The sequence below is a fragment of the Stegastes partitus genome, unplaced genomic scaffold, assembly GCF_000690725.1.
Source record: "Stegastes partitus isolate 25-593 unplaced genomic scaffold, Stegastes_partitus-1.0.2 Scaffold2184, whole genome shotgun sequence".
NCBI lineage: Eukaryota > Metazoa > Chordata > Actinopteri > Pomacentridae > Stegastes > Stegastes partitus.
This window is the reverse complement of record NW_007579915.1, coordinates 161,753-186,709: the sequence shown is the minus strand read 5'-3', so window position 1 is coordinate 186,709 and position 24,957 is coordinate 161,753. Positions and strand designations below refer to the sequence as shown.

At 42.7% G+C, this 24,957-nt stretch overlaps 1 protein-coding gene across 1 annotated transcript in view; it reads right to left on the bottom strand.

Moving 5' to 3' along the window:
* Positions 1-22,436, bottom strand: part of srcin1a (SRC kinase signaling inhibitor 1a) — a 41,739-nt gene extending 19,303 nt beyond the window's left edge. Inside the window, exons 1-8 of the mRNA XM_008304296.1 lie at positions 22,087-22,436; positions 15,200-15,226; positions 6,583-6,778; positions 5,869-5,880; positions 5,194-5,489; positions 2,326-3,146; positions 1,965-2,066; positions 1,456-1,496 (exon numbers count right to left, since the gene is read on the bottom strand). Coding sequence (XP_008302518.1) covers positions 1,456-1,496; positions 1,965-2,066; positions 2,326-3,146; positions 5,194-5,489; positions 5,869-5,880; positions 6,583-6,778; positions 15,200-15,226; positions 22,087-22,413 — 1,822 coding nt within the window. The 5' untranslated portion in view covers positions 22,414-22,436. The remainder of the gene's footprint in view (positions 1-1,455; positions 1,497-1,964; positions 2,067-2,325; positions 3,147-5,193; positions 5,490-5,868; positions 5,881-6,582; positions 6,779-15,199; positions 15,227-22,086) is intronic.
* Positions 22,437-24,957: the final 2,521 nt, after the last annotated feature.

The following is a 24,957-nucleotide window of genomic DNA, read 5'->3' as shown; positions in this document are numbered from 1 at the left end:
CTCCTTTAAAAGCTTAGACTGGCCTTAACAGTTCTATTCAGTGGATTTGACCAGCATTTCTTTTTGCCATAAAATGGTTGAATGAGTCATTTGGAATTTAATAGTTGGAGAAAAACTAAGATAGTGAAAGAGAAATAGAAAAAGAGAAAGAGATGAATGAGGTGGAATTAAAGGTTTTGAATACTTAACCTGTTTGGTTTGGTTAAACCAAACCGTTTTCCTATTTTGTGCAGTTTAATTTGGGCTGCTAGAAGAAAGCAGTTTATGTGAATTTGCATGATTTCAAAAGCTGAGCAACTGATAAATCAATTTGCTGATTGTGAGTTGTTCAGAAAGAAAAGAAGAAAAAGCAAAAGACTAAATTTCAGAAAATCTGTACAACCATCGTAGGTTTTAAAATTATGCAAATTATTTTGTACCCATGGTAACATGTATCCAAAGTAGTTTAAACTGCAGTTGGTGCATTGTGTGTTATGTTTAGCCTAATAAAAAGTGGGCACTAAAGCGTTCCCACTACAGCTGCAAAACTACAATTAATTATTATTTTTTTAATTATCAGGATATCATGGTGGTAATTGAATAACCGGTTTAGTCATTTGGAAACCAAAAGAGCCAAACATTCCTTGGATCCAGCATCAGCAGTTCCAGCAAAGCACCTGATGCTCCATCAAAGGTAGTTTCATATTTTGGGGGATTTTTTTCTGCTAGTCAGACTATATAATTTTATGTTTACAGCTCTTGGTTTGTTTGTTAAAATTCAATGTGAACACGACGAGACCAGAACTAATAGGCATCAGTGTATAATTTTCTCCCCTGATCTCGACCAAGTGAACCGAACTACAGGTGTGAAAGCATCAATTACCAACTCAACAATTCTGAGGCTGTGTGCCAAATCGCATACTTTTCGTTTTCCCCTTCCGTACGTACCACAGCTGACTTTACAAAGTACATTCTGTTGCATGCAGTATGCAGACTTTGCAGACTGCTTTGTCATAATATTAGGCCTTAACATTTGACTGTCTTGCTAATATATCCATCGCAGTCTGTTGTACAAAACGAGCTGTCATCTGTCTGGGTCCTCTCAGCTGCTCAAGCTTGTATTTTACTCATGTGAGGCACAGTGATGTATGCAACGCAACTGCACAGGGGACTGTGGGTCAGAATGGAGAGTTTTTCACAAAAATTATACAAAAACTGGACATCCAAACTGCATTTGACATAATGTGTATTGGGGCATTCTAAATCTTTGTTTGGCACGCTATATTCCACTGTAGTATCCGTATTAGAACACACTCTGAATTACATAAAGACACAGTTGATTCATCCATGTTGTCAAATTTCAATAAACTAGCTTTAAACCAAGAGGTCAATTTCTAAACAGAGATCAGCACAGGGGGGAAAGGCAGTGTTAGTAATGGGTCAGTCCACAGATCACAATTACCCAGCTCTACTCACTTCCAGTGGCGGAGCCGTCACTGTTGGTTTCGGTCTTCTCGCTGGAAGAGAAAGGTAATGGCCGTGAAAACTCCGTCCCTTGGTCCGGAGGGCAGCCCGCCATCATGCAGAGACGCAGCAGGCCGCATCTGAGGATCAACGGCCACAGGGCAAGGCAATTACAGTGCTAACACTAACGGCACCACTACTGGACACTATCAGACTGATTAACAAGTGATCTGCTTGTTAATGAGCCCCTACTGTGTACATGAGGGTAAAGTGGGATGACAACAATGGGCACTGCTACCAAGTCAAAATCTATGTCCGTGTATCAGTGCACGGATAAACAGCACAGCGCCCTAATGCTTTGTGGTCTGTGCTTGAACACAAAGGTAATGTACCACTTCACAGCTATGCAGCTGATAATGGCTCTGATAATAGCCTGCCACTGTTCCTGTCGATAATGTGTCTGATCCAAAGCTGTATGTGTGACTTTTAGAGGGTTAATGGGCTATAATGGAGAGTCTTACGTGCTGTCGCTATCTGGTGCTCTGGTCAGGACGCTTTGGACCAGGCCAGTCAGGCTGGCTATCTGCTTCTCCATGGCCTCCATGCGCTCCAGGCGATGATCCCTTTAAAAATGGAAACAAAACACTTAATTCTGCACAAATAAAGACATGGATGAAGATTTGGAATACATGCAAATGGACAAAGGCCAAACATTTTTATCTGATGCACAGCTCTCTTCACTTCCAAGCGGTGGAAAGAGCACAAGCAAAACAAATATTGCAATTTCTAATGCCTTTCTGTAGATGTCATCACTTACAAAAAAAGCTGATTTGTGACTGTAGGTCTGAGGATATTTTGAGAACAGTACAAATTGATACAGACCTGCTAGTATCTGCGTCTTGTCCAGATAATGAAGAACCAAAACCAGGCATGGTCCTGCTGCCCTCTCCAGGTCCAGCTGTTAGACACAGAGGCTCTGAACTGGAGCTGGGCCTCGACTTTGGGCTCTCGACGAACACAGAGGAGGAGGCGGAGTCCTTGCGGAAAGACTGCCTGACAGGTGAGGCCCTGGGTGAGCTGGAATACGAGTCCCTGTCCCTCAGCTGCATGTCAGGGATTTTCTGGGGGGATGAGGGCGGCATGCGAAAACCCATGCCCAGAGTGGCCGAGGAGTATGTGTCAGAGTACAGCGAACCTCCGGGCTTGTAAAGAGAGTCCTCCAGGTCCCCCTGAAGAGCAGCAGCCGAGTAGGTGCTGAGGGAGCGCACAGAGCCACGGCGGTACAGGCCAGTGGACACGGGGAAGCTAAAGGGGTCTCCGATGGCAGCTAATGACTGGGTGGAGGCAATGCTGAGGCGACCTTCGTTCATCAAGCTGTAGGGATCTGCATACAGCCCCTCGTTCTTCATCAGTGCCATGTTTTTTGCAGAAACTTCTTCATCAGGCTTGACGTCGCGGCGCTCCAGGATTGCGCTGGGCGAAGGAGACAGGCCTGCGTTGGCACCGTGGCCGGCTGAGGGATGGTGGGGATGTCGGGGTTGCTCATGCTGGGGATGGGACCCGGCGAAGGATGGAGGGCGGCCGCCGCTGTAGGAGAGGCGTGAGCGGGACGGAGAGCCGGAGGACGCCGAGGCTGTGGAGGAAGGGAGGGTGTTGAGGCGACGCGTTGGAGAGGAGTCACGGGAGGAATACACCATTTCCCTCTGAAAGGAACAAGCAGGGATGAGAGTTACCATGGAGACCCACGGATTAGCGTGCTGTGTTTCCCATGTGTCAGCTGCACACAAAGATGACTTAGATCTGACAGAAACTAGACAGACTGTTGCAGCCTGCAGATGCCAAAAGAAGATGAGGAATTTCTCAAAAGACCAATTATTGATCATAGAATTTAGTCTCTAAAACTTTTCTTGGTTGTAATTAGTTATTTATCTCAGATAGAATAAATAAAAAAGGACGTGTTCTGGCCAAAATGGAAAGATTTTGGAAGATAACACATCCCAAAATCTGTGTTTATATTTACAGCAGAGTGGTGACAGGATGCAGGAGACAGAGTTCGACCTCGCCATCATTCAAAGGGAAACAAGTGCAATAAATTCATGTTCACCATCTTCAGCTGAGCTTTTCATTTTCCTCTTCCTGACTTTCTTTGTCGAGCATCATAATATTATTACACATGCACCTGTGCTTTTTCTCCCCAACCCACCTTGGCCTATTCTCATGCTGTGGATTAACTCCTGTCAAGATTTTTCAGAAGCGTTCAAATGCCAAATAGAAATCTGCTTTTCCCTGTCACATAACTGCTTTTGTTGCAAAACTCATATCTGTCTATCTTCTTTTCATTCGCTTCTCTGCATCCAAGCTAATAATGTAAAATACACAGAAGATTTTGGAGCAAGACAGAAGACTGTGAGCTGCTGAAAATTCATGCCCAGGATCAAATTCATATATATACATACACATGCATATATATATATGTATATATCCCACCCCCTTCCCCCCTCATCCACATTCTCACCCCAACCAGTTGAGGCAGATGGTCGCCTTCCCTTAACCTGGGTCTGTCTGAGGTTTTTTGTTTGTTTGTTTTTCAACCTGTTAAAGGTTTCTTTTTTGGTTCCTTCCCATCGTCGACAACTGCTTGCTCATAGGAAATCCAAAGACAACTTTGGATTGTTGGGTTCTTTGTTCTTTGTTTAAAAGTCATAAGGTCTTCACCTTGCTAAGTGAAGTGCTATGAGATGACATATGTTGTGAATTGGCGCTATATGAATAAAATGCAATTGAATTTAATACATACATACATATATATATATATATATATAAACCCTGTATAGACACAATGTAAACAAGAATAAAAACAAATAAAAATACAACTTGAACCTTAAGTTACCCAAAAAAGAAAGCACCAAACAGAGAGCATACACAGGAGCAAAGAAATGGCCAAATGCTTGTTAAGATTCAGCTTGCGTTTAGTCCCCAACAGATATAAAGACGAAACGGCTAGTGCATCAAACACTCAATCATGGCTGTATTTCCTGCCATCAGATGGAGCTTGAGGCTGTATTAAAACGTAAAAATGCTTTAGCAGTTTATAGGTGCTGGTCGGCCATCTATTTACCTCATTTTCTTTTTGGGTTTCTTGCATATACAGGTACAAACATGCATGCAAACATGGACGCAAACAAAACAGATGGTGCAGTACATGCGCACAGAACATGCACGACACAATCGTTTTACACTGCCTGTTTGCATGGTTAATAGCAGTTGCGTTCTTAGTATTGTGTGAATAATGCAGATGGTAAGCAGGGTTTTGTATAAAATAATTAAAAAAATATCTCCCTCAGGCTTCCTTGATCTTTACTGAAGCAGAAATAGCTCCGAATGTTAAAATATGCTCATTTCACAGAGGAACATTGTTCTCTGGTGTCTGCACAGCAACAGATGGCCTACTTGAAGATAAGAAAATGCATTTCCAGGAGGAATACCTGTTAAATTGCTAACCCAAATATACCGCAATAGCCTGTCAAAGTTACCATTGAAATAAAAAAGAAAAACAGAAAAAAAAAGAAAAAAACACCATTACCTTGCTAAAGATGCACACCAATCCTCTTTATGCAGAGGCACAGTATTATAGAGGTTCTCACTGCCAGGTCAGTTGTCAAACATCCAATTTGCAGGAGATCAGACACTATTTTTTCTCTACAATAACCCTGTTTGCCCTGTTCAACCTCCCAGCTCCCCTCCGCTCACCCTGAGGTCTCCGTTAGCCAGGTGTGCAGCAGCTGGGTAAGAAGCATAGATGGGCTCTTTGCGGTAAATCTTGATGATGCTGCGATCCTGAATGTCTCGGACGTCTTCCAGCTCATAGAAGACGTTGCGCGCCTCGTCCTTGATCAAGATGGCCGTGTTGGGCGACTTCAGCATACCTGCTGTCAACTTCTGAGGGAACATGTGCACGATGAGAGCGTGCAGCGTGTCCAGGCTGCTCAGCTCGTGGGTGATGTGCACCCGACGTGTCTCATCTCCATACTGCAGGAACAGCACGCCTAGAAGAGACCAACAAGGGGAAGACGGCTGAGTTTGAAGTCGTTGGCTTTAGCGGATGGAGAGACTAATGCTGTGAAATCTTGTGCAAGCTACAGTGTGTGTTGTCTCTTGGCGTAAGAGATGTAGATAATAACTTTTATCACCAGATGCAATGAGCAGGTATAAGCACTGACAGAGGAGCAGAGAAATTCTATCTTTGTGAATGTGAGAAAACACAGCTTGAGTGCAAAAGATGCATGCGCAGGTTGAATTTTTTACAACTACTACTTTGATATTACTCCAAATAGCTCAAAAATAGCCCCACTTCTTAGAGAATTTCTGGGAGATTGTGCAACCGTTGTATTTCATAGAGATAAATGTGTCTGATGCCTGACTAACCTGAAAATTCATCTTCATACATCATGGGACAAACAAAAAGAACACAGCAAAGAAAGACCAAGAATTAAAAGTCAGGCAAAGTTAGTGAGACTCTACAAACAAGTTGGGGAGAGAAGAAAACAAAGACAGTGATTAGTGTAGACACAGGAGAGATAAGCAGGTCTGCTGTTCTACTGCTGTTTGAATATCTTATTCAATATGCCCTCATCAGTTACGGCTCTTTAGTTTTACAACCAGTTTTTTTCTTTTTTTATCTCACTGTACCTGATGTAACAACACAACTCGCTCTTTATGAGTCTGCACCAGCCTCGCGCTAATCCTCGCTACAATCCCAAGGCCCTTTCGTTGTAAACCTGTCCTCGACTCTGCTGTTTACTCTTGCAATTGCACACAAATATAGCCTTAGTTCTGTATGACAAACCCTACTACAGTCAAATAAAAAGTCATCAAAATACCTACAAAAATAGTATGCTTTGTTATTATGAAGCTCAACTTTTACTTTGAAGGACTGACTGCTTTTACAGTTCTATGTAGCAGGCAAATTGGACTGTACCAACACTGTTATGGTAAATGTGGTGAGAAAACAACACTTTCTCCCATTCTTTGTAAGGTTCACATCACCAGCTACATCAAGTCAAGAGACAGCTGCAAATCTGACTTGAGTCCAACCAGCATGTTGTGACAGAGCCTGCCAGAAGTGTTTCAAATCTTAACCTGGAGAACGTAGCTTATTCTGGCTGGCAGAGCGGGACAGCGGCAGGCTCTGGCGAAATCGGTTCATCCGGTTGAAACCAAGGGGGATGTCGGCTTCCGACATGGTCTCCAAGGATTCAGCGGAGGCGAAGGAAAGCTTGGCGGCCTGGTCAGCGAGGCCCGACTGGGTAGACTGGGAATGGCGTGGACTGCGGCTCTGCAGGATGAGAGGACACAATAATTTACTGAGAGGTGAAATTGAGGCGGAAAAAAAGGATTGGACAGGGCCGATGGAGTAAGACCAAGTGGAAAAAGAGACAGCGAACACACAATGAGACACCACACAATGAACCACCTAACAAGATTATCGAGACCTTGACAATGGTTTAACTACCAGCCATTCACTAAGAATTACTAGCGTCACAGTATCTGACATCAGTTGAATGGAGCAGCAGCAAAACACAATATAGTTGTACTCAAATCACACAGCACTCCAGGGCCTTCATGAATCACCTGTGGTGGAGCAGAATTAAGCTGGAAACTGTCCTCTAGCTTAGCATAAGTTATGTCATGCTTGCTCGACTTTGCACACCTCCCACTCACCCTCATCCAAACTCTTGTCCCTGTGCAGCTACGAACTTTAAATGAGTGCTTGTGGGATGGGAGGAGAAACTCACGCAAATCCCAGGCTGTCACTGTGGGTTTATCCTGCTGGCCTATGCCCAGGCGCCTCTCACTGAAAGACCGTTAACGCAGCTGGGGCTGGGCTCACTGAACTGACTCCCTGATCCTCCACCGCTGTAGCATCTCCTCCAGCTCTGAGACTGCTGTAATGAGCTCCCAGAATGCTGTCTGCTGATTGTTTGGATGGCAAAAGCAAACACATCCTTAGCCACAGTGTAGTAGCCGCGCCTGTCTCCTCCTAGTTGTACCATGAACACAACAGTTTTCCCCCCTTCTAAGGATTTCCCTCTCTCCCTCTAACTGTCTGAGTCAAGCTGCAGCATGGATTTACTGTGGCTTCCATTACCGTGGTATTTAATTAATGGGAGAGTCTGACAGAAGCAACGCAGAGGGCCATGCCTGCGCTCACTAGCTCTCAGCAGTGCGCTGTTTGAATTCATTCATGAACACACATACATGCATTGATGGTTTTGTTAATTGGGCAATAAGGCAGGAAGCTGTGCTGCACAGGGAATTGAGGCTGCAACTAGATATTACTTTCACTATGGATTTTTTCAAGGAATCAATTGTTCAATCAATAAAATATCTGGAGAAAAAAAATGGCGAAAAAGTCCTTCTACTTTCCGGAACTTGACATCTTCAAATTACTCCTCAGCAGTTACCAATAGTATATAAGTTATTCAGTTTACGGTGAAATCTGAGAAAATTCTGACACTGGACAACATAAACAAAGGATTTACATTTTTAGCTTTGCAGGCAGCACAGCTCTATAAACAGCTATGTCCGCCTGTCAGATTGTCGATTGACCACCTTGGTTCAGAGTATAACATCTCAACATCTATTAGATGGATTGCAATAGAATTTTGTCCTGATGTTTGTGTCCAGATTGTCCAGTGCTTGAGTTCTCAACTAAACATGTGCCAAAGATTAGCAGGTTAGCATTATCTGAGTGCAGCCTAATTACTTAATAAATGTTTAAATTGCAACTCTTTAACCAATGACATTAAAGATTTTTCCTTTTTTTTTTTTGCAATCAATTAATAAATTGTTGGTGCAGTACAGTAACTAAACTGCAGTATGTGGGAGATAACAATATGTAAGTTCTGCAATCATTGGTAAGTTGCTACCATATGCTATCACATGTATGTTTACCAGGCAAGTTACAAACCCCCCAGCAGGACCATAACAGCCGTTTTTTTGTTTTTTCTAATGTAACGTTACGCTCCTCTTGTCACAATCATACATAATTCAGTCACACACCCACACACAACAGAATGCGAGTGGTGGTGTCCAGTGATGGTGGTGGCAGACAGTGTCTGAGCGTGCAGAGAAACTGTGATGCTGACAGATAACCCCCACCATGCTTTCTAATAGGGTCATTTATCTAAACTGTGACCACACTGAACAACACAGCCAGCAGCATCACAGAGGAGCAGCACGTACTGCAGTGTGTCACATTCTGACCAGACCGTCCTCCAGTAAGGGGGAAATTCAATGAGAACATATTATACCTCATGAGGCTGAGGCTTAAGAGCATTTGATTTGATTTGAATCCAGCACTGAATCATCTTTAAAGTCCTTTAAATTTTGTTTATGGTTCAGGAAGCAAAAGTTATCAATACAGAAACTTAATATTTAAAGGAACAGTGTGACACTCTGGGAAATATGCTTTGTTTTTATCGGCAGTTACATTGGGAGATTGATATCACTCTCATGTTTAAATATGAAGCTATCACAAGCAGCTGCTTAAGTGACTGGAAAACAGCCATTCAGCCTCTGTAAGGTAACAATCAGGCTATTTCTTGGGCTCTGAGCAGTTGCCAGGCAACCAGGATTGACATCAAGTTACTTATCTTGACCAAAAAGTAATCTGATATATGACCCATGGCAAAAGAGTTATTTTTACACCTGCTTTTTTTTTTCATCGAACAAGACAAAAAGGCAGGAATCAGTGAGCTTTAAAGGTGCTGGTATGGTAGGTAGATATTTTTTACCTCTGCACACAGCCAAGCTGGCTGTTTCCCCGAGTTAGCAGACCACATTTAATTATCTAAATGCCACTGAGGAAGGCAAATGATAAAAGACATTTGTTTGACTCTGAGCTCAATAAATCCAAGTGTAGTATACAGCGAGTACACTCCTGTGCAATATCGCTTAAATGTCAAATGATACAAGATTGTATCATCTTACAGTAATTGCATCATTTCTAAGTTGAACAGTTGGCTCTTATGCAGAAGTAAAAACTAAGAGCTTAGATTTACCTCAATCATTTATTTCTTCAGTACGTCCTATCCCCTCGCTCTTTTCTGATGATGGACTCAGTCCTCCTTCGCATGAAGGATAACAAACTTCTGAAGATGCTTCACCATTTTTCAAAAATCTTGTTTTCTTCTGGAGTGGCCATACTCATGTCAAATATGCTGGACCTCATCTGGTAAATAAATTTATCTTGATATAATCTGACCTAAGAATTAGCTGATCAGGCCTCTATTGATGTTTAGGGAAAGCTAAATCCGGCAGGTTTGTGTTGAAAGGCAAGCAAGGTTTTTATTCTTCTGTACATAGACGCTGTGAACTGTCTATCAAACTGTCTGAGCTGTCAGAAAAACTCAGATTTTCCCTTAATAACCCATACTTCAAATCAAGGCAACAACAAATAGCACTCTGTCTGTGCTGTAGTTTTACAAGAACAGCCAGTTGACTGATTTTCAGCTGGTCACCGATATTCCAGTAATCTGTTCCATCTTTTCAATTCCTCTGGAAATTCTTTTTCATGTGGAGCCATGATGCAGACATGCAGATAGGCACAGCTCATAAGACGAAAACTGAGAAAGTTCTCACAGCTCAGTTTAAAACCAAGTTCATGCAGGCTGAATGAAAATCACAGGCACACTTAGTTTTTTTCAGTGATTACAGGTTTTCTAACTTGTGTGTCAGTGATCACGTGTTTTCACTTTTGTTGCATTAAGTTTCTACTATGAAGCTACTAAGTGTTTTCAATATGATCTTTCTAATGCACTTGTTGATGACTGCTCAAAAGAGGAAATAATCCATTTGTGAACTCACCATTTCTGCAATTGTTACAGATAATTCACCTTGAAAATATCTGACATTTAAGTGATATTGCATAGGGGTGTCCAAACTTCTGTTGTACGCTGTGTTTGCCACCTTGGAACAGGATCTGCAACGGAACCAGCTGTACACAGTCCCACAAACACAACCCACCTACTCAGTCAAAGTAACACCCAGGAACTCGTTTGGCATAGAAACGCAGCAACAGCTTTCAGTATGAATGGAAATGAGAGCAACACTGTGTTTCAACATTCTGAGTCTGCTGGTGCATGTGAGAATTTTATTCTAAAGCTCAATAACCCAGTTTCAGCTTTCTATGAAAAAGGAAAGGGGAATTGAGAGTATGATACTGCATGAGTGAACTCGCTTCTCACAATGTCTGCGCAGTTCAAATATATAATTCTGATCCAGCTGAAAAAGAAAAGAGAAAAAAAAAAGTGTGGGAAAGGCGAAGAAGTAATTCTGTATTCTCTCATTGACTGCCATCAACGTGTTGCTCAACAAGACAATGAAATCCCGACGTATGACTGCGTGTAAGCTCGCCGCAGCTGTTGTTATATGTGCTCTTAGTCAGTTTGCCTTGTTGCAACAGACTCCAAACATTGACTTCCATATTGGTGGTTTATGTGATATGAAAACTGAAAATATCTCGCTGCAGTAATTTTGCATTGTAAATAATATATGTGAATGCACCATCTGGTCATGCATCTGGTCCTGCTAGACATGCCAGTGTTACACATGATGGTGTTCACAGGCTTTGAGGGGGAAACCGTTTCTACCTCCTTGTTCTCCCGCTACGACTCCCTCCCTCCCTCCCTCCCTCCCACCCGAAACCTTTCCTTTTAGAGCGATCCAGACTTTTTTCAACAGCACTCAATTACTGCTGAGAACTCTACACTGATATAAGGGCACGGCTGAAGAGAGGAACAAGTAGGGAACAGTATGATCCTGCGTGGAACAGAAGCGAATGGAGTGGAAAGTGGTACAAGGCGGCCCGACAACAGACCTTAGGCAACAAACTGCATTAAACTCTATGCAACCTCCCACTGTGTCTTTTCTTGTTTGCTGTGCTTGTACACACACAGACACACACACAACCGCACTTGGACACACACACACTGTTTAGTCTGCTCTGTTTTAAGGTCAAAGCACTGGAAGCCATAGTGTACGGCTTTTTATGTGTGGAAGAGCACATCTCATCAAATTACATCTGACACTTTACTGTTGTCTTGTCTAGTCTGCAAAGTCGTTAACCTTGTACACAGGCCAACATAATGCTTAAGCTTCTCTTTAATAAAATCTCCACTTAAAAATGGATTTCCACTTCACCTACATGATGTTTGACCAAAGACGCACACATGCAGCACTGTAATAAAACAGTATGGACACTTCCTGGACTATTAAATGTGAATTTATCAGGGAAATATTTCGAAATTATGTTTTTTAAGTCCGATTTTAGGTTTATAGTGCCCAAATTACTACCTAAGGGATCAACAATCTGGCTGCAGTGGGTTTGTTTTAATATTATTTTAGAATTTAGGGGTGAAACTCTCGTCTTGATACATAAAAACACATTTTGCTGCAGATCAAACTGTATTTGCGGCTTCTTAAATCATTCTGCGGCTTCATATCTCTCAATTTCCTTCTTATTTTTCATTCATGGTATGATAGCGCAGAGTGACGCTGCTCGCCTCTTTATGTCAGTGTTGCTGTAGTCGTGGTTGAATCAATTTTATTAGAATTGTCATTTTAATAAACTCACACGTCATAGCTTGTGAAATGATCTGCACGGTTTTAGCATAACAATCACAGGTTGTAGCAGATTAAACCATGAGGTGAGTTGAAATATTGTACAATAGTGTTTGCAAAGCTTAAGTTGAGACAGATTTAAGGTGAAAGATTTCATATTATGCAATAATTCATGAACATACAACAAGCAGACGAGCAAATGTGGCTGAACTACTACACTGCTTTTGAAGCACACTGTGAAGTCTAGGTCCAGAGGGTGGCTCATTACAGCATGTTTGCTGCTCAACTCTATTTTCTAATCTTGTCCCCGAGAGTAATAATTCTCCTATTAAGTGATTTGACAGCACTTGACTACATACAGGGACGTCAAACACAGTCTGATGTGTGTGTGAAGTCTTTGTCTCTGGGGTACTACGGTAGACAGGTGCTAAATGACTCAACCTCACACCTCGTCCACATCTCTTCCTCCTTGTTTCTCCTCCTAATGATACTTTTATCTTCCTCAGATGTTTCTGTGCACCTTTGCCACCAGTTACCCATCTTCCTCTCCCACTTTTTTTCATCCCCTGTCACTCATTTGTCCTCTCCAACCACTCCCAAAGCTCGCTTGATTCTCCCTGAGCTGCTTTATGTCAACATATCTGCCTCCACCTCAAAGGCCGAAGCCACATTCTGTCTGCATTTGAGCATTGTGAGTCTGCATGTTCTCCCTCTACCCACAACCTGGCTCTTTCCCACACACACACAAAAAACCCCTTCACAGCTCTGTCTTGAAAATGGAGAGAAAACAGCGCCCTAAATCGATCCATCTCTCACATCTGTTTTGCTCCACTTGCTCTTCCTCCTCCATTATTTCTCTTCATCTTTTTCAACTCTCAGGCCAATCTTCTGGACACGCAATCCCTCCCCATCTCCCCCCTGAGACACACCGTAGAGTCCCTTCTCTTTTTGAATACCAGGAGTCATCAATGCATGGAACAAACTGTTTTGTCAAATTGCTGTGAATTGTAAGTCGATGCAATCAGTTTGCCGAGAAGGAGGGTGAGCAAAATAGCGCTGTCTTCGAGTCAGGAGATGATGGCTGAGATTGCTGGTCGGGATTGTATTTTTTTTTCTGACAGACAGAGGAGAAACAGAAGTCTGGAAACCTGTCAAGAAATACATATTCTGCACTTTCATTGTCAGAGAATGAGAAGCAGAACTGCATGTGCAACACCTGTAACCGCCATCAATAATGTTTAGCAAGTGTCAACATTTAACACACAAGGATCTGATAAAAACCCCCTCATACGTTTATTTATTCCGCAGGTGGAAAAAAAACGAGCGTAGTATGATCCTGATAGTAGCTCTGGTTCGTGTTTATTTTCAGCAAGCAGGGGAATCCAGTGAGAGAGAGTTGAGCTTAGATTAGAGCTGGTGGGACGAGGGAGCAGGACGTGGCTTTCAGAAGCTTTAGTGCGAAATGAAGAAAATTGCGCAGGATGAGGTGTCAACATAAAAGGTGTCAACAACAGTCTGCGCGCTGAAAGCAAATATCTTTAGATCTGCTGGCACTTGGGCCATTTTCGGTTGTTTCATTCTACGTTTTATTGCTGCTGCAGCACCTTGCAGAGCAAACAAATAAATGCTCTCGCTGCCGGGGTGATTAAACTACCTAATTTGGTGGATTGCAGTGCAAAAGCTGCAGAGCAACATCAAGCAATTAACAGAACAGCAATTCACTGTACTGGTAAGTACAAAGCACTGAAAATACTGTTGTTGATTTTTTTTTATTTTTTTTTTATAGCTGCAACAATTGCTCAGGTAATTTAACTGAGCAGCAGAAAATTAATCAGCAACCATTTTGACAATAGTTTAATCATTTTAGTCAATTTTGGAGCTATTAAAAATCATTGTTCACTTCACACTGCTTTCAGTTTGGACTGCTGGTTTTGAAAATTGTCAATATGACTCTGAGAAACCTTGGAATTGTCTAAACCACTCAATTAATTAAGAAAATCATTTTTTAAAGTAATAAATTAACTGATAGTCACAGCTCTACTTTTTTAAAGCTCATTTTTTACATTTTCAGTATTTCTGGAAATAATTTTCTTTTAGATCTAATTTGACCTAATTAAAATAAAAAATCTCTAATTTGTTAGTTTATGTTCAAAGCTTCACATTTCAAAGTCTTGCAACCCACCTGAGAGTCCTGCAGAGTTTAAAATCCTCTGAACACAAAACTCACTTCATATCACTCTTCAGGTTCGAGCACTTGTGGGAGTGAGGGATAAATTGCTTACGCTTCCCCGTGGGTCAGCACATATGGCTATTGATATTCAGTGACATTTCCACCCTGTCCAAATGATGTTGTGAGCAGGCATTCAGGGAGGTCCACTCCTCAGATAAGCTCTGGGCTCTTCCGTCACACATGCATCAATGCATGCTCTGTTCAGATACTTCACCTTCACCCCCCTCCCTGTCCACCTCTATAAAGTATAGCACCAGAATGTAACACACATAACCTTGTGTAAAAGCGAACAAACACGCTAAACCCTTTACATACAGTATAAGTGATTTATACTTGCAGTATGTCTGTGTGTTCTCTAGTGTATACAGCCTATATTTTCCTCTTTAAACCTGCGGATAAAATCCATTCAGCAGCCCAGACATGACTCAAGCCCCCTGAGCTAATTTCAAAGCATTATTTCAGTAATACCTTAGCGGCACATCTGAAATGTCTTCTTAATGTCTCAGCCAGCAATACGTCGGCAGGGTCACGTGGCTTCTAGCCATTAATGCCAGCTGACTGAGGTATCATAAATCCAGAGAGAATCGTCTCCTGCAGATTAAATTGAGCTGGAGAAGTTTAAGCTGTCGCCACCCCTGACACCTCTGACACCGCACGTACACACACACACACACACGAATAGACCACAGTCATACACTCTGGCCAGGGATCCAAGAGATGCCAAGCGGTCTGGGTGTTGCCGGAGCCAAAGGAACGTGGAGATGGGCTGGTGATGCCTGAGGGGTCGGACGTGATGCCACGGCACAAAACACACTTGCACCGATCCAGATATTCACACACTCTGAGACAACAGGCAGAACGGAATGACCAACACAGAGGGACACTTAGAAAAGCAGCACTGACCTTAAAGCTCCAGTAGTTGGGTTGTTGCTGTGGAGTTTCATAAAGGACAAAAGAGGGAAGGGAAGGAGACAGAAAGAGAAATGTTAAATATCTGCTTCTTTAATAATGGCTCTAGCTTACTGACAAAGGGAAACCACTTAAAAAATAAATAAATAAAGGTACATGAAATAAATTGAATTGGAGATGATGAGCAGATTTGTAGCAAATCTAATGCATCCTCTCCAAAAAGCAACGGTCGCGAGTGTTTTTTTTACGCAACACGCTCCTCTTCTGACTGATTCCGGCTATTTTTGAAACACATTAATACAGCTGACAGCTTCATCTAATGCCGCCGTCTAAACCGCAAGCATAAAGTTAAATTGGTGTTAATGCAGGCGGCGGCTGTGTTTTGCAGGCGGTCGGGTTACAGTGTACCTGAAACAAGATTGCAGTGTTGGCTGTAACTGGTGAAGGGGGAGGAAATGAAAAGAGTGAAATCGAATCAAACAGCAGCCCACTCTGTTGTTGCGACGTTGGCCTCTCTCCCAGACTTCTCCACCACAGGCAAGCAAACCACTCTGTCTCCCGCCCGCTCTCTCCTGTCTATTCCACTCTGGATCCACCTGCTGTGGTCTTTTCATCAGAACCTCGGCGGCCCCACCTGCTTATTTTCCACCGGTCCAAGCTGTGTCTCTCATCTGTCCATTTGCCCTTCCTGCTGCTGCTGCTGCTGCTGCTGCTGCTGCGCCATGTAAGAAAAGGTGCTCGCTAGTTGGCAGAGGCCTCAGGAAATGAGCTTTCCATTAAGCCATAATTACCCAACAGTCAAAACCAGGCCAAGCCACTGATGGCCCCGAAATACCTCAAAATGACATGGAAAATTAAAAAAAGATTGGGCAGAGTTCATGAATTTTAATTCTAATCCAAACTCTTATTCTAGTTCTTATTCTTATCTGCAGGCAATTTTCAGTCAATTCATTCTCCCTTCTGCAGAGGCCACATTACTCTCCTGGTGCAAGGATAAAAAAATAAAAAAAAACTGACAGACAAGTTTTGATTTATGATAGTTGGTGGTTTTTCATTATCCGCCTTCCATTTTAATATAGTCTCAACAAAAGCCAAGATTATTTCTGTAAACACAGGCATCAGTGGCAGCGTTTTCAGTGATTACTACCTTATTGCAATCTGAGCTTTTACTTAATGTTCCCTCGTTGGACCCTGATGACGTTCTTTAAAAGTATTTTGACCTGGTGCTCTTCTCTTGCTCTCATTTGCTTTTTATCCTTTCTTTTTATGGATTAAAGTGCAGCTTCTTGCTTGGTCTTGATGGAGAGGGAAGCATTTAAACTAAACTAATACAAAAAGGTTACGTTTCCTGGCCACAGTTTACAGACACGGGCCAGTTCGTACACAAGAAATCAATGGCTTTTATAGCTTTATACTAAAAATAATAACGGAGAACCTGGTTTCTACTCTCTAGACTCCAAAACCTGCTGCTGGGTTTGAAAAACGTGTCATTTACCAGAGTCAAAAACTGTAAAAAACAGAGAGAGTTATTGGATTTCTGACAGTTCCTTGAACTAATTGTGTATGATCAATTGGAAAAATCAACCTAAAAATCGCAACACATTCACTTTATACTGCATGTCTTATTTAAACAAATGGCGAAAAACAGTTTCCAATAACTAGATTCTGTACGAACCAAAAATATGTACTCTCTTTGGAACAATTGAGAAGCCATAAGTTACCAATCGTGTGACAAAAACTCAGATTATTTAGCAGAACTGAACTAAAAGTACATTTTGTTTCCCAGTTTAGTCAATTTTTGTAAAATAAATGATCAAAAAAGTTGCTTTTTATGATTTATGGCATTTTAATTTTGTTAGACTTTACACAAGACATTTTTGAGTTCTTTCTACTTGGAGCCATACTTGTGCTGTTTCCATAAAGGCGCAGGACTTTATAGTGCAGTGAAAAATGAATGCACATGATGAAAAATGTGACAGCAGCAAAAACACCCAGAAACTGCAAAAAACACTGAATGCATACAGTGTACGGTATGTTCTACTATTATAATATACTGTTTTGGAGCTACTGTACATGTAACCAATGTACTTAATCACTTTTTAAGAACCGGTGTGAACTAAAGTGAATTTGGAATGACACTGACAACTAATTCTCAGAAAGATGCTTCTAAAAGAAGCAGCAATTATTCCTTTCAGAGGTGTTCTCAGAACTGTTCCAGCTGTGAGCAACTCCATCTTTTCTCTTTGTGCAGTGCATTGTGGGAGAATTGTGAACAATGCATCAGCAGGACACTCCACTCTCAAGGGTTTTTAAAATCATAATATTACAATAATAATCTCTATTTAAAGAGTGTGTTTCAAATTCCATGTTGCAAAGTGCTTCACAAGGGCAAAATAAAACCGTCACAAAACAGTAAAACTAAGTGATGAAATGTTCAGCTTTTAAAATAAAGACAAAAAAGCTATTTGTTGTATAAATACAATGTCAGAAAATGAAAGAAGATCTTTAAAGAGAACTTAAATAAAATCGCAAAAGGCTCTCAGATGAAAATATGTTTTAAGCAGTGACTTAAAGGAGGACACTGACTCAGCCGACCTGATTTCTTTGGGCAGTTTGTTCCAGAGCCTCGGGGCCCCGACTGCAAACACACGGTCCCCTTCAGTTTTCAGCTGGACCGACTAAAGAGCTCTGCAGGAATATCTCAATTTGAACGACGACACAGGTCAGAGATAGCTGGGAGAAAGGCCATGAATGCCGTTAGGAGTAATAAGTAAAATCCTTAAATCTATATTGAAACACACTAGAAGCCAGTGTAAAGATGTGGTGACATTTCTTTTCCTAAGGTCTGGACAAACGCCTGGCAGCTGAATTCTGTACAATCGGGAGTTGGTCAGTAGATTTTTCAGTTCATTCAGGCAGGTAAAAACAAAAGACTTTGGCAGTAACTCAGGTGGGATTCGACAAAAGCACGTTAAATGGTTTCTGTGCCTTTAAAACTTAACCAGATTGCATCTTTTAAAATATTTCTAAGAGGACTGCATGGGCTTTGTGGAGTGCTGCTCAATACTGGCAGAAGTTTTTATACTGACTTTATTATTAACTTTTTGAATAAAAACAAGTTACTTGAATAGCAAATGTATGATTTATAAGCACCGTGATGGAAACACATACAGGCTGCAGACACAAGTACACAGTTTATGTTAGCTTATTAAGTGGTTCAACTATTTACTTTCTTTTTTATATATTTAACCTTCTATGACTCTTGTCACTTTTGCAGTGTACTTTATATCATGTCTAGAATTAGAATGTGGTCTAAATTTTGGGTACAGCATTAGTTTGGAACGATACTGCCAATTCAGCTTCCCAGAGAGGGGGAACAAAGTTCATAGCTTGTCCATTTCTGTTGTGCAATACATTGTGGGGCAAATCAAGCAGACGTTTTGTGGTTTCTTTTCGTGTTCTTTTTGTCCACAGCGGATGCACTCCATACACAAAACCTGCTTAGAATTCATGGAGTATGCAAAAAGCATTAGTGTAGTAATAGTATGGGAATAGGACACATTACAATCAGCAACATAATGCAGTTCATTAGTCTGCAAATTATAAAAATGAAAACACATCTCTAAACACTGCAGCCTTCATTCTCAGAGTCGTGGTTACAGCATTGCACAGCATTTTATTTTTATTTCTGTGTCTATAAAGGCTGATAAGGAGGGGAGTTGTTCTCCACATAGTTTTAAATGTTGGAATGTTAGAAGTGTACATATACGGGTGTGCTTAGCCACACTGGCACTGAGACAAGTGGGACATGAAATGATACGGAGCATAATCTCAACCCACGCTTCCTTTTCCCCACAGCATATAAATTTCTCCCAACATATGTCAAAGCAGTTATTATTAAAGACGCCTCTTTGAAGTGATGCTGGGGAGAATTTCTGTCTCCTAGCAAGCTTGTCTGCTTTATTAAATGCCCCATATTGTCGCCGTCCACTAAAAAAAACCCCACATATCTTCAAAGTTTGAAGGATTAAATGTTCAATTATGGATTGATAAAAGAAAGAAATGCTGTCAAATATGGTTTGGGTGATTCCAAAAAGTTTTTTTTATGGGACAGGAGAAGATCTGACAGTGTAAATCATCTGCACCTGAAGCGGTAAAAAGAAAAAAAAGCTGATTGTGAAACATTGGTGAGAGGTCATCAGATAAGTGGGTCACTTTCAGGGATAAGCTGCGACACGAGGTCTTCAACTTGAATCGGCCTTGACTATCTGATCATGTGTCAGTCATTTATTCACTGTAGCCGGTGAGCTTCGTCCTTGACAATCCGTCCAACTGACAGCAGCTCAGGGGCAGCATTGGTGCGTCATAAATAATTGCTGTTCACTTGTTCCAACAACGTTAATGATTTTATTTTCCCCACAAAGCTAAATGACTCTGAGGGCTGGCTTTAATGGTGCAGAAGTGATTTGTGGTCTTGTGTGTCTGACTCTGCCAGTGTTTCTCCGTTTGTTGCTTTAATGAGGCTTACTCAGTTCTCAGGTAAAGTAAACACATTCATCCTCTTCTGTTGTAACTGTTGCTCTGCTGACAGCTGCAGATATACTGAACTTGGACTTTGAGTTACAAATATTGCACTGTGAGCTTATTCCAGCGTGTGTTCCTTCCTCTCTAGCAGTTCCTGGCAATCATAGCTGCAATCAAAGCGCATCTCCTGAGCAAGAAATTACATTCAACAGCTTGTTCTGTGCTTGTCAGTGGCTATGACACCAACTCATTCAGCCATGATCCCAGATGATAGACCTAACTCTTGTCATTTTTAACTTCCTTTTGGCTGCGAGCCCCGGGTAAACACATTGACTGATATGTGTTTAGGATGTCAGGGCTGAAGGGCTGAAGGCATCCCCCTCGCTGCTCAGTTAAAACACCCATCTATGCATTTACACACAGGCATGTGCGCTGACTGGAGTTAGCCACAGAGCTCCAACAGAAGGACGTAGCCTCACAGAATGGAGCGCTGCATTACCTGACCTGCATTTAAAGCAGGCTGCACTCACTCCACCCCTCCTCCACCTCTGTCTCTTTCTCATGTCGTCATCCTCTCTGCACCCCCCACCTCCTCCTCCTCCTCCCCCCCATCTCAATCATTCTTACTCCAGTTTGGTGCCTTAACATCACAGCAGCCCTCGCTCCCTATTTTACAAAAACACACACACACCAAATTAATGCTCACTCGCTCTGTGCACAGCTTCCCCTGCCGTCCACTCAGCCCTCCGTCTAGCCTGCTGAGCATATGCACGCCATCACCACAACAACCACAACAAACACAACAGGCGTGGAATCTAATCCCAGTTGGCACATTCTCATCCTCCCTCCTTCCCTCCCTCCCACACACACACACACACACACACTCCTCTCTACAACAGCCTCCAGCTTTTCAGTCCCATCTCACCTGCAGTGCACCTGTGCCTGTCCACCACTCCAGTCATCTCAAAGGCTGTCCGTCAGGTGCAGTGAATCCTCATCGCGTTTTTGCCCGTCTCTCCCTCCCTCTGCTTCTCTTACCCACCTCCCTCTTCCTCACTCAATCTCTCTCCCTCTTGCTCTCTCTCTCTCTCTGTGTCTCGCTCTACAGTTGCACATGCGGCGGAAACTCTTTATTTAATTCATTACAACACCAGCCGATTAACTCCTTCGCAGATGGGTGCTTGGGTCCTGCTGGTGCTGGCTAATTGAGCAGCGGGCTGCTTGACTGGCTGCTGCGCTCCTCTCCAGCTCCTCGTCCCCCCCTCCCTGCTTCCTTGCTGTCCATGCTCTGCAACATCCACGAGATGACAAGGATTCCTGGGCTCTGCCGCTTCCTTCCCCGTGAAGTAAAAATGCCCTGTCACTTCGGGATCTGTCCACTCTCCTGGCTGCTGCTTAAATTTTTGGGGTTTTTTTCTTCCAACTGCCTGCCTTCCGCTCACTGTTCCTCTAGCCCCCTTGCCTTCATTATTGTACAATTCCTCCTTCTCTACACAACCTGACCTTTGCAATGCGATAGCCCTGCTTGCCATATATGGGAGAGGTTGCCACGGCAACTATGGACTCCACCTGTCTTTCACCCACCCTCTCTTGTGCACTCGCTCGCTCCCTTTCCCTACTCTCTCCCTTTCATTCTCTCCCCTGATGTGCTTTTCTGTCACGTCATTACACTGAAATCCCCCCGTTTTTTAAAAAAAAATGAAAAAATACACAGCAGTGGCGCTCACACCAAGAGAGACCGTGTGTGTGTACAGTACAGTGTGTGCATGTGTGTGACGGAGACAGAAGCGAGCCGGAGAGCTACGTGGAGGTTACGAAACTGGTCAAAGTATAAACTGCATTTGCAGTGGAAATGACAAAATGAGACAAAGAGCAGAGGAGAAGCAAGTGAACTGCATTAGCATTTGTGCATTCAACATGTTTGTGCTTCTTCCCACACCTCAGCAGCACCAGTCATATCCCTCGATGTGAGAATCTGCAGGAATTGGCAGCAGAGAAACAAAGCCGAGCTTGGCTGTCACAGTTTAATGACGACCTGTAGTAACGTTTACAAAGACCACCCGACAGCCCTCTCTGTTGTATTTTCTGTCTCTGCTCTGATTTTAATGAGCACAATGGGAATCATTGTGCTGCTTTCATTCTGGATGTCATCTAACAAAAAAAAAAGTTTTTTGTTGCTTGACAATACATGTGACACCCCATAGGTAATGGGCCTTTGTGTGTCTACATATGATGTCATTTTTCTGTTGAAGTCACCACATTGAGAGCTTTGAAACACACACAACAGTTTCATACATATCCACAATACACCAAGCATATCCCCGTACATATATATTTAATAAACAAGCATCAGTTACCTGTTCTCGTGCGGACCGCTCTGATGTCCCCCTCATGCTGGCGTGGGAGGGCGAGGGCGACGGCGGGTTGTGGTGGGGGCTGTGGTGTGGATGCTGCAGCTGCTGCTGTTGCTGCTGGTACTTGCTCTTCAGGTGGTCCATGAAGGCATCCCGCTTGCGTTCCATGTCAGCCTTGTGCAGGTTGGTTAGGGCCTCCAGGCTCTGGGCGGCGCTGACGGTGTGGCGGTGCTCCGACGTATGCACCAGGCCCACATTGGAGAAACGCCGGGCGCTGTTCCCCAGCGTCCGGTACTCCCGCGGATACTCCAGGTCATCTGTCGAGATCATGTGACTGCCACCACGCTCGGGATCTGAGGGGGCGAGGACAGAGGAAGGGAAGGGACGATAAAGGAAAGGAAGGAAGAAAGGGTGGGAAGTGTGCGAGAAAGAGGTGAATCAGCAGCCACACGAGCATGCAGAAAGATTTCAGGGTGGAGACGTACAGACACACAGCAGGCACACATAGGTGGAAACAAATGAAGCAGAGAAGGAAAGTGGAAAAATAAGGCACAGAGGGGACAGCGAGAGAGAGGGAGAGAGAGAGAGAGCAAGGGAGAGAGAGAGAGAAAAAGAAATGGGATGGGATGTTAGACTATTTGCCACCAGGACGGAGCAGTTTCTTGCAGAATTATTGATTTCAAGTTCTGAAGGGAAGAAAAATGAGAAAAGTAAAACGCTTCTGCAACAGATCAAAGGAAGAGGCTCAAGCTAAATTTGTTTTGCGGGATATTCCATTATGATATGCCTGCTTGTCATCTTAAGTGGCTTTTATTGTTTTCTTGGAAACAGAGGAGAACTAAGTATTGGAAATTTGGGTGACTGAAAGTCAAGTGGGAACATGAGGTCACACTTTTTTCATTTCTCTCCTTGTTCTTGTTGCTCTTCACCAACTCCTGTCCAACTATTTGAGCTTTCTCTCCATCCCTTGACACCTTTTGACACTTTTTCTACACAGTCTCACTGTCTCTCCTGAAAGTTACTGATTCTGCTGTCCATTTTTCAGGAGACTCATCACTCTGACAGTCCTTGGCCTTTTATCGGCACTCTAACTGACAGACAACACAGCCCAAGGTGGAAGGCACACAGGAAGGGAAGGGAGGCAGCCGGAAGGAGACGGTATGGTTACACAAAAAAAAAATATGTGACTGGAATAACAAATGAACTTAAGATGTGGAAAAATAGCAGGGAGCCATTCGCCCGGTGAGTTACCTTGCTTAGGAAAACAGGCCCCGGCGTTGGCTAAAAGAGAAACATGCCAAGGGTTAATTTGTGTGTTTGTGCACAGATGTGCAAGCAAACACACCAGAACACTGTCACATGACCATCAGAAAAGAGCTATCGAGAAATGATAGCACTTTCTCTGAATTACAATTAGTTAATGCATTATATATGCATTATAATGTATTCATACGGGTTAACATATGGGGGGAATGGTTTGCTATGAATGCTAATAGTGTCTTACACTAACTTTCAGAATAGGGAATGACTATCATCATGCATTATTACACAGAAAAGTTCATACACAGTGTTTCTTAAGACCACAACACATTTAATCACATTATATTATAATGGAAACTAGTATAAACTTCAGACTTTAAGCAGGTAGACAATCAATTCAGAGATGGATAATAAAACTAATACTGGTTTAACTAAAATCATAAAAAGTGCTGAGGCTTAATAGGGTTGAATAAAGTGGACCATCTGTACATTAAATTCTCATCAGCTGCATTAGGATGAGCCGAGCGAGGGAGCAGCACAGGGAGCCTCCTCGGGGCAGAAGCAACAAATGGACTGTTAATGAACGCAGCAACGAGGAGGAAGCCGGCCAGAAGGAGGCTGCGACGCTCTCCGGTGGACAAACCTCAACACAGAGAAAGTCTGTTAAGGGCAGAAGGTCTGTGATCATTCTGGCGCAGCTGCAATCAAACTGCGCGCTCCTCGTGAACCCATTTCTTCCTCCATTCATTCTCGGAGAGATATCGTGCTTAGACGTGATCAGCTGTTCCAACACCCTGCCCTCACATCTCTCACATTATGAAGTACTGATAAACTGAACAGGGGTGAGGCGAAATGGACTGACCTCCTGGCTAATAGCATTAGCATTGAGCTCTCCACTACTCACCAAGGCCTCCAAGCCTTATTCATCCACCCCCCCCCCCCCCCACCCTCTCAACCTCCCAGATCTCTGGTTTACACTTCATTAGGCTGGAGCTTATTGTACATCAGCTAACAAGGACCTGACTCAAGGGCCCCATTACAATGGCTGGCAAAGCTGGGTCTATGTACTACAGCTTATTGTTGTCACAGAGCATGCATGATGACAGGGAAAAGCTAAGTAGGCAACGCTGCCTATAGACAAACATACAGCTGCAAAGAGAACAAAACACTGCATCAACAAGCTGCATGTATTACAAACCTTTATAACAGAGCTGGGGGATGTCGGCAAAAAACAAATCAAACACTAAACATGATTAAATAATAGTGACAGACTACCAAAGCAGCACCTACCAAGGCCTTATTAACTATTTATTAAAATAAATCAATATTTATGAGAACAGATTGCATTTTGCTGGTGTTAAGTTAGAAAACTCTCCAGGAGGATATCTTGCACAGCAGCATTTGGTACAACAACTGAACTAGCATTCCTTGAAGACTTTTTCCTAGAAATCAAGCTGGAAAAGTGAGGATTGTCTTAAAACCCCAGTTTTTATCAGAGACTAGATACTTACATGGTAACAACATCCCATATTGTTCTTTAATAGAAGGGGTACTAGGGGAGTTTTTCTGCAGAAAAGTGTTATGTTAGTTTTTTTTGCAGCTTTAAAGTTGATC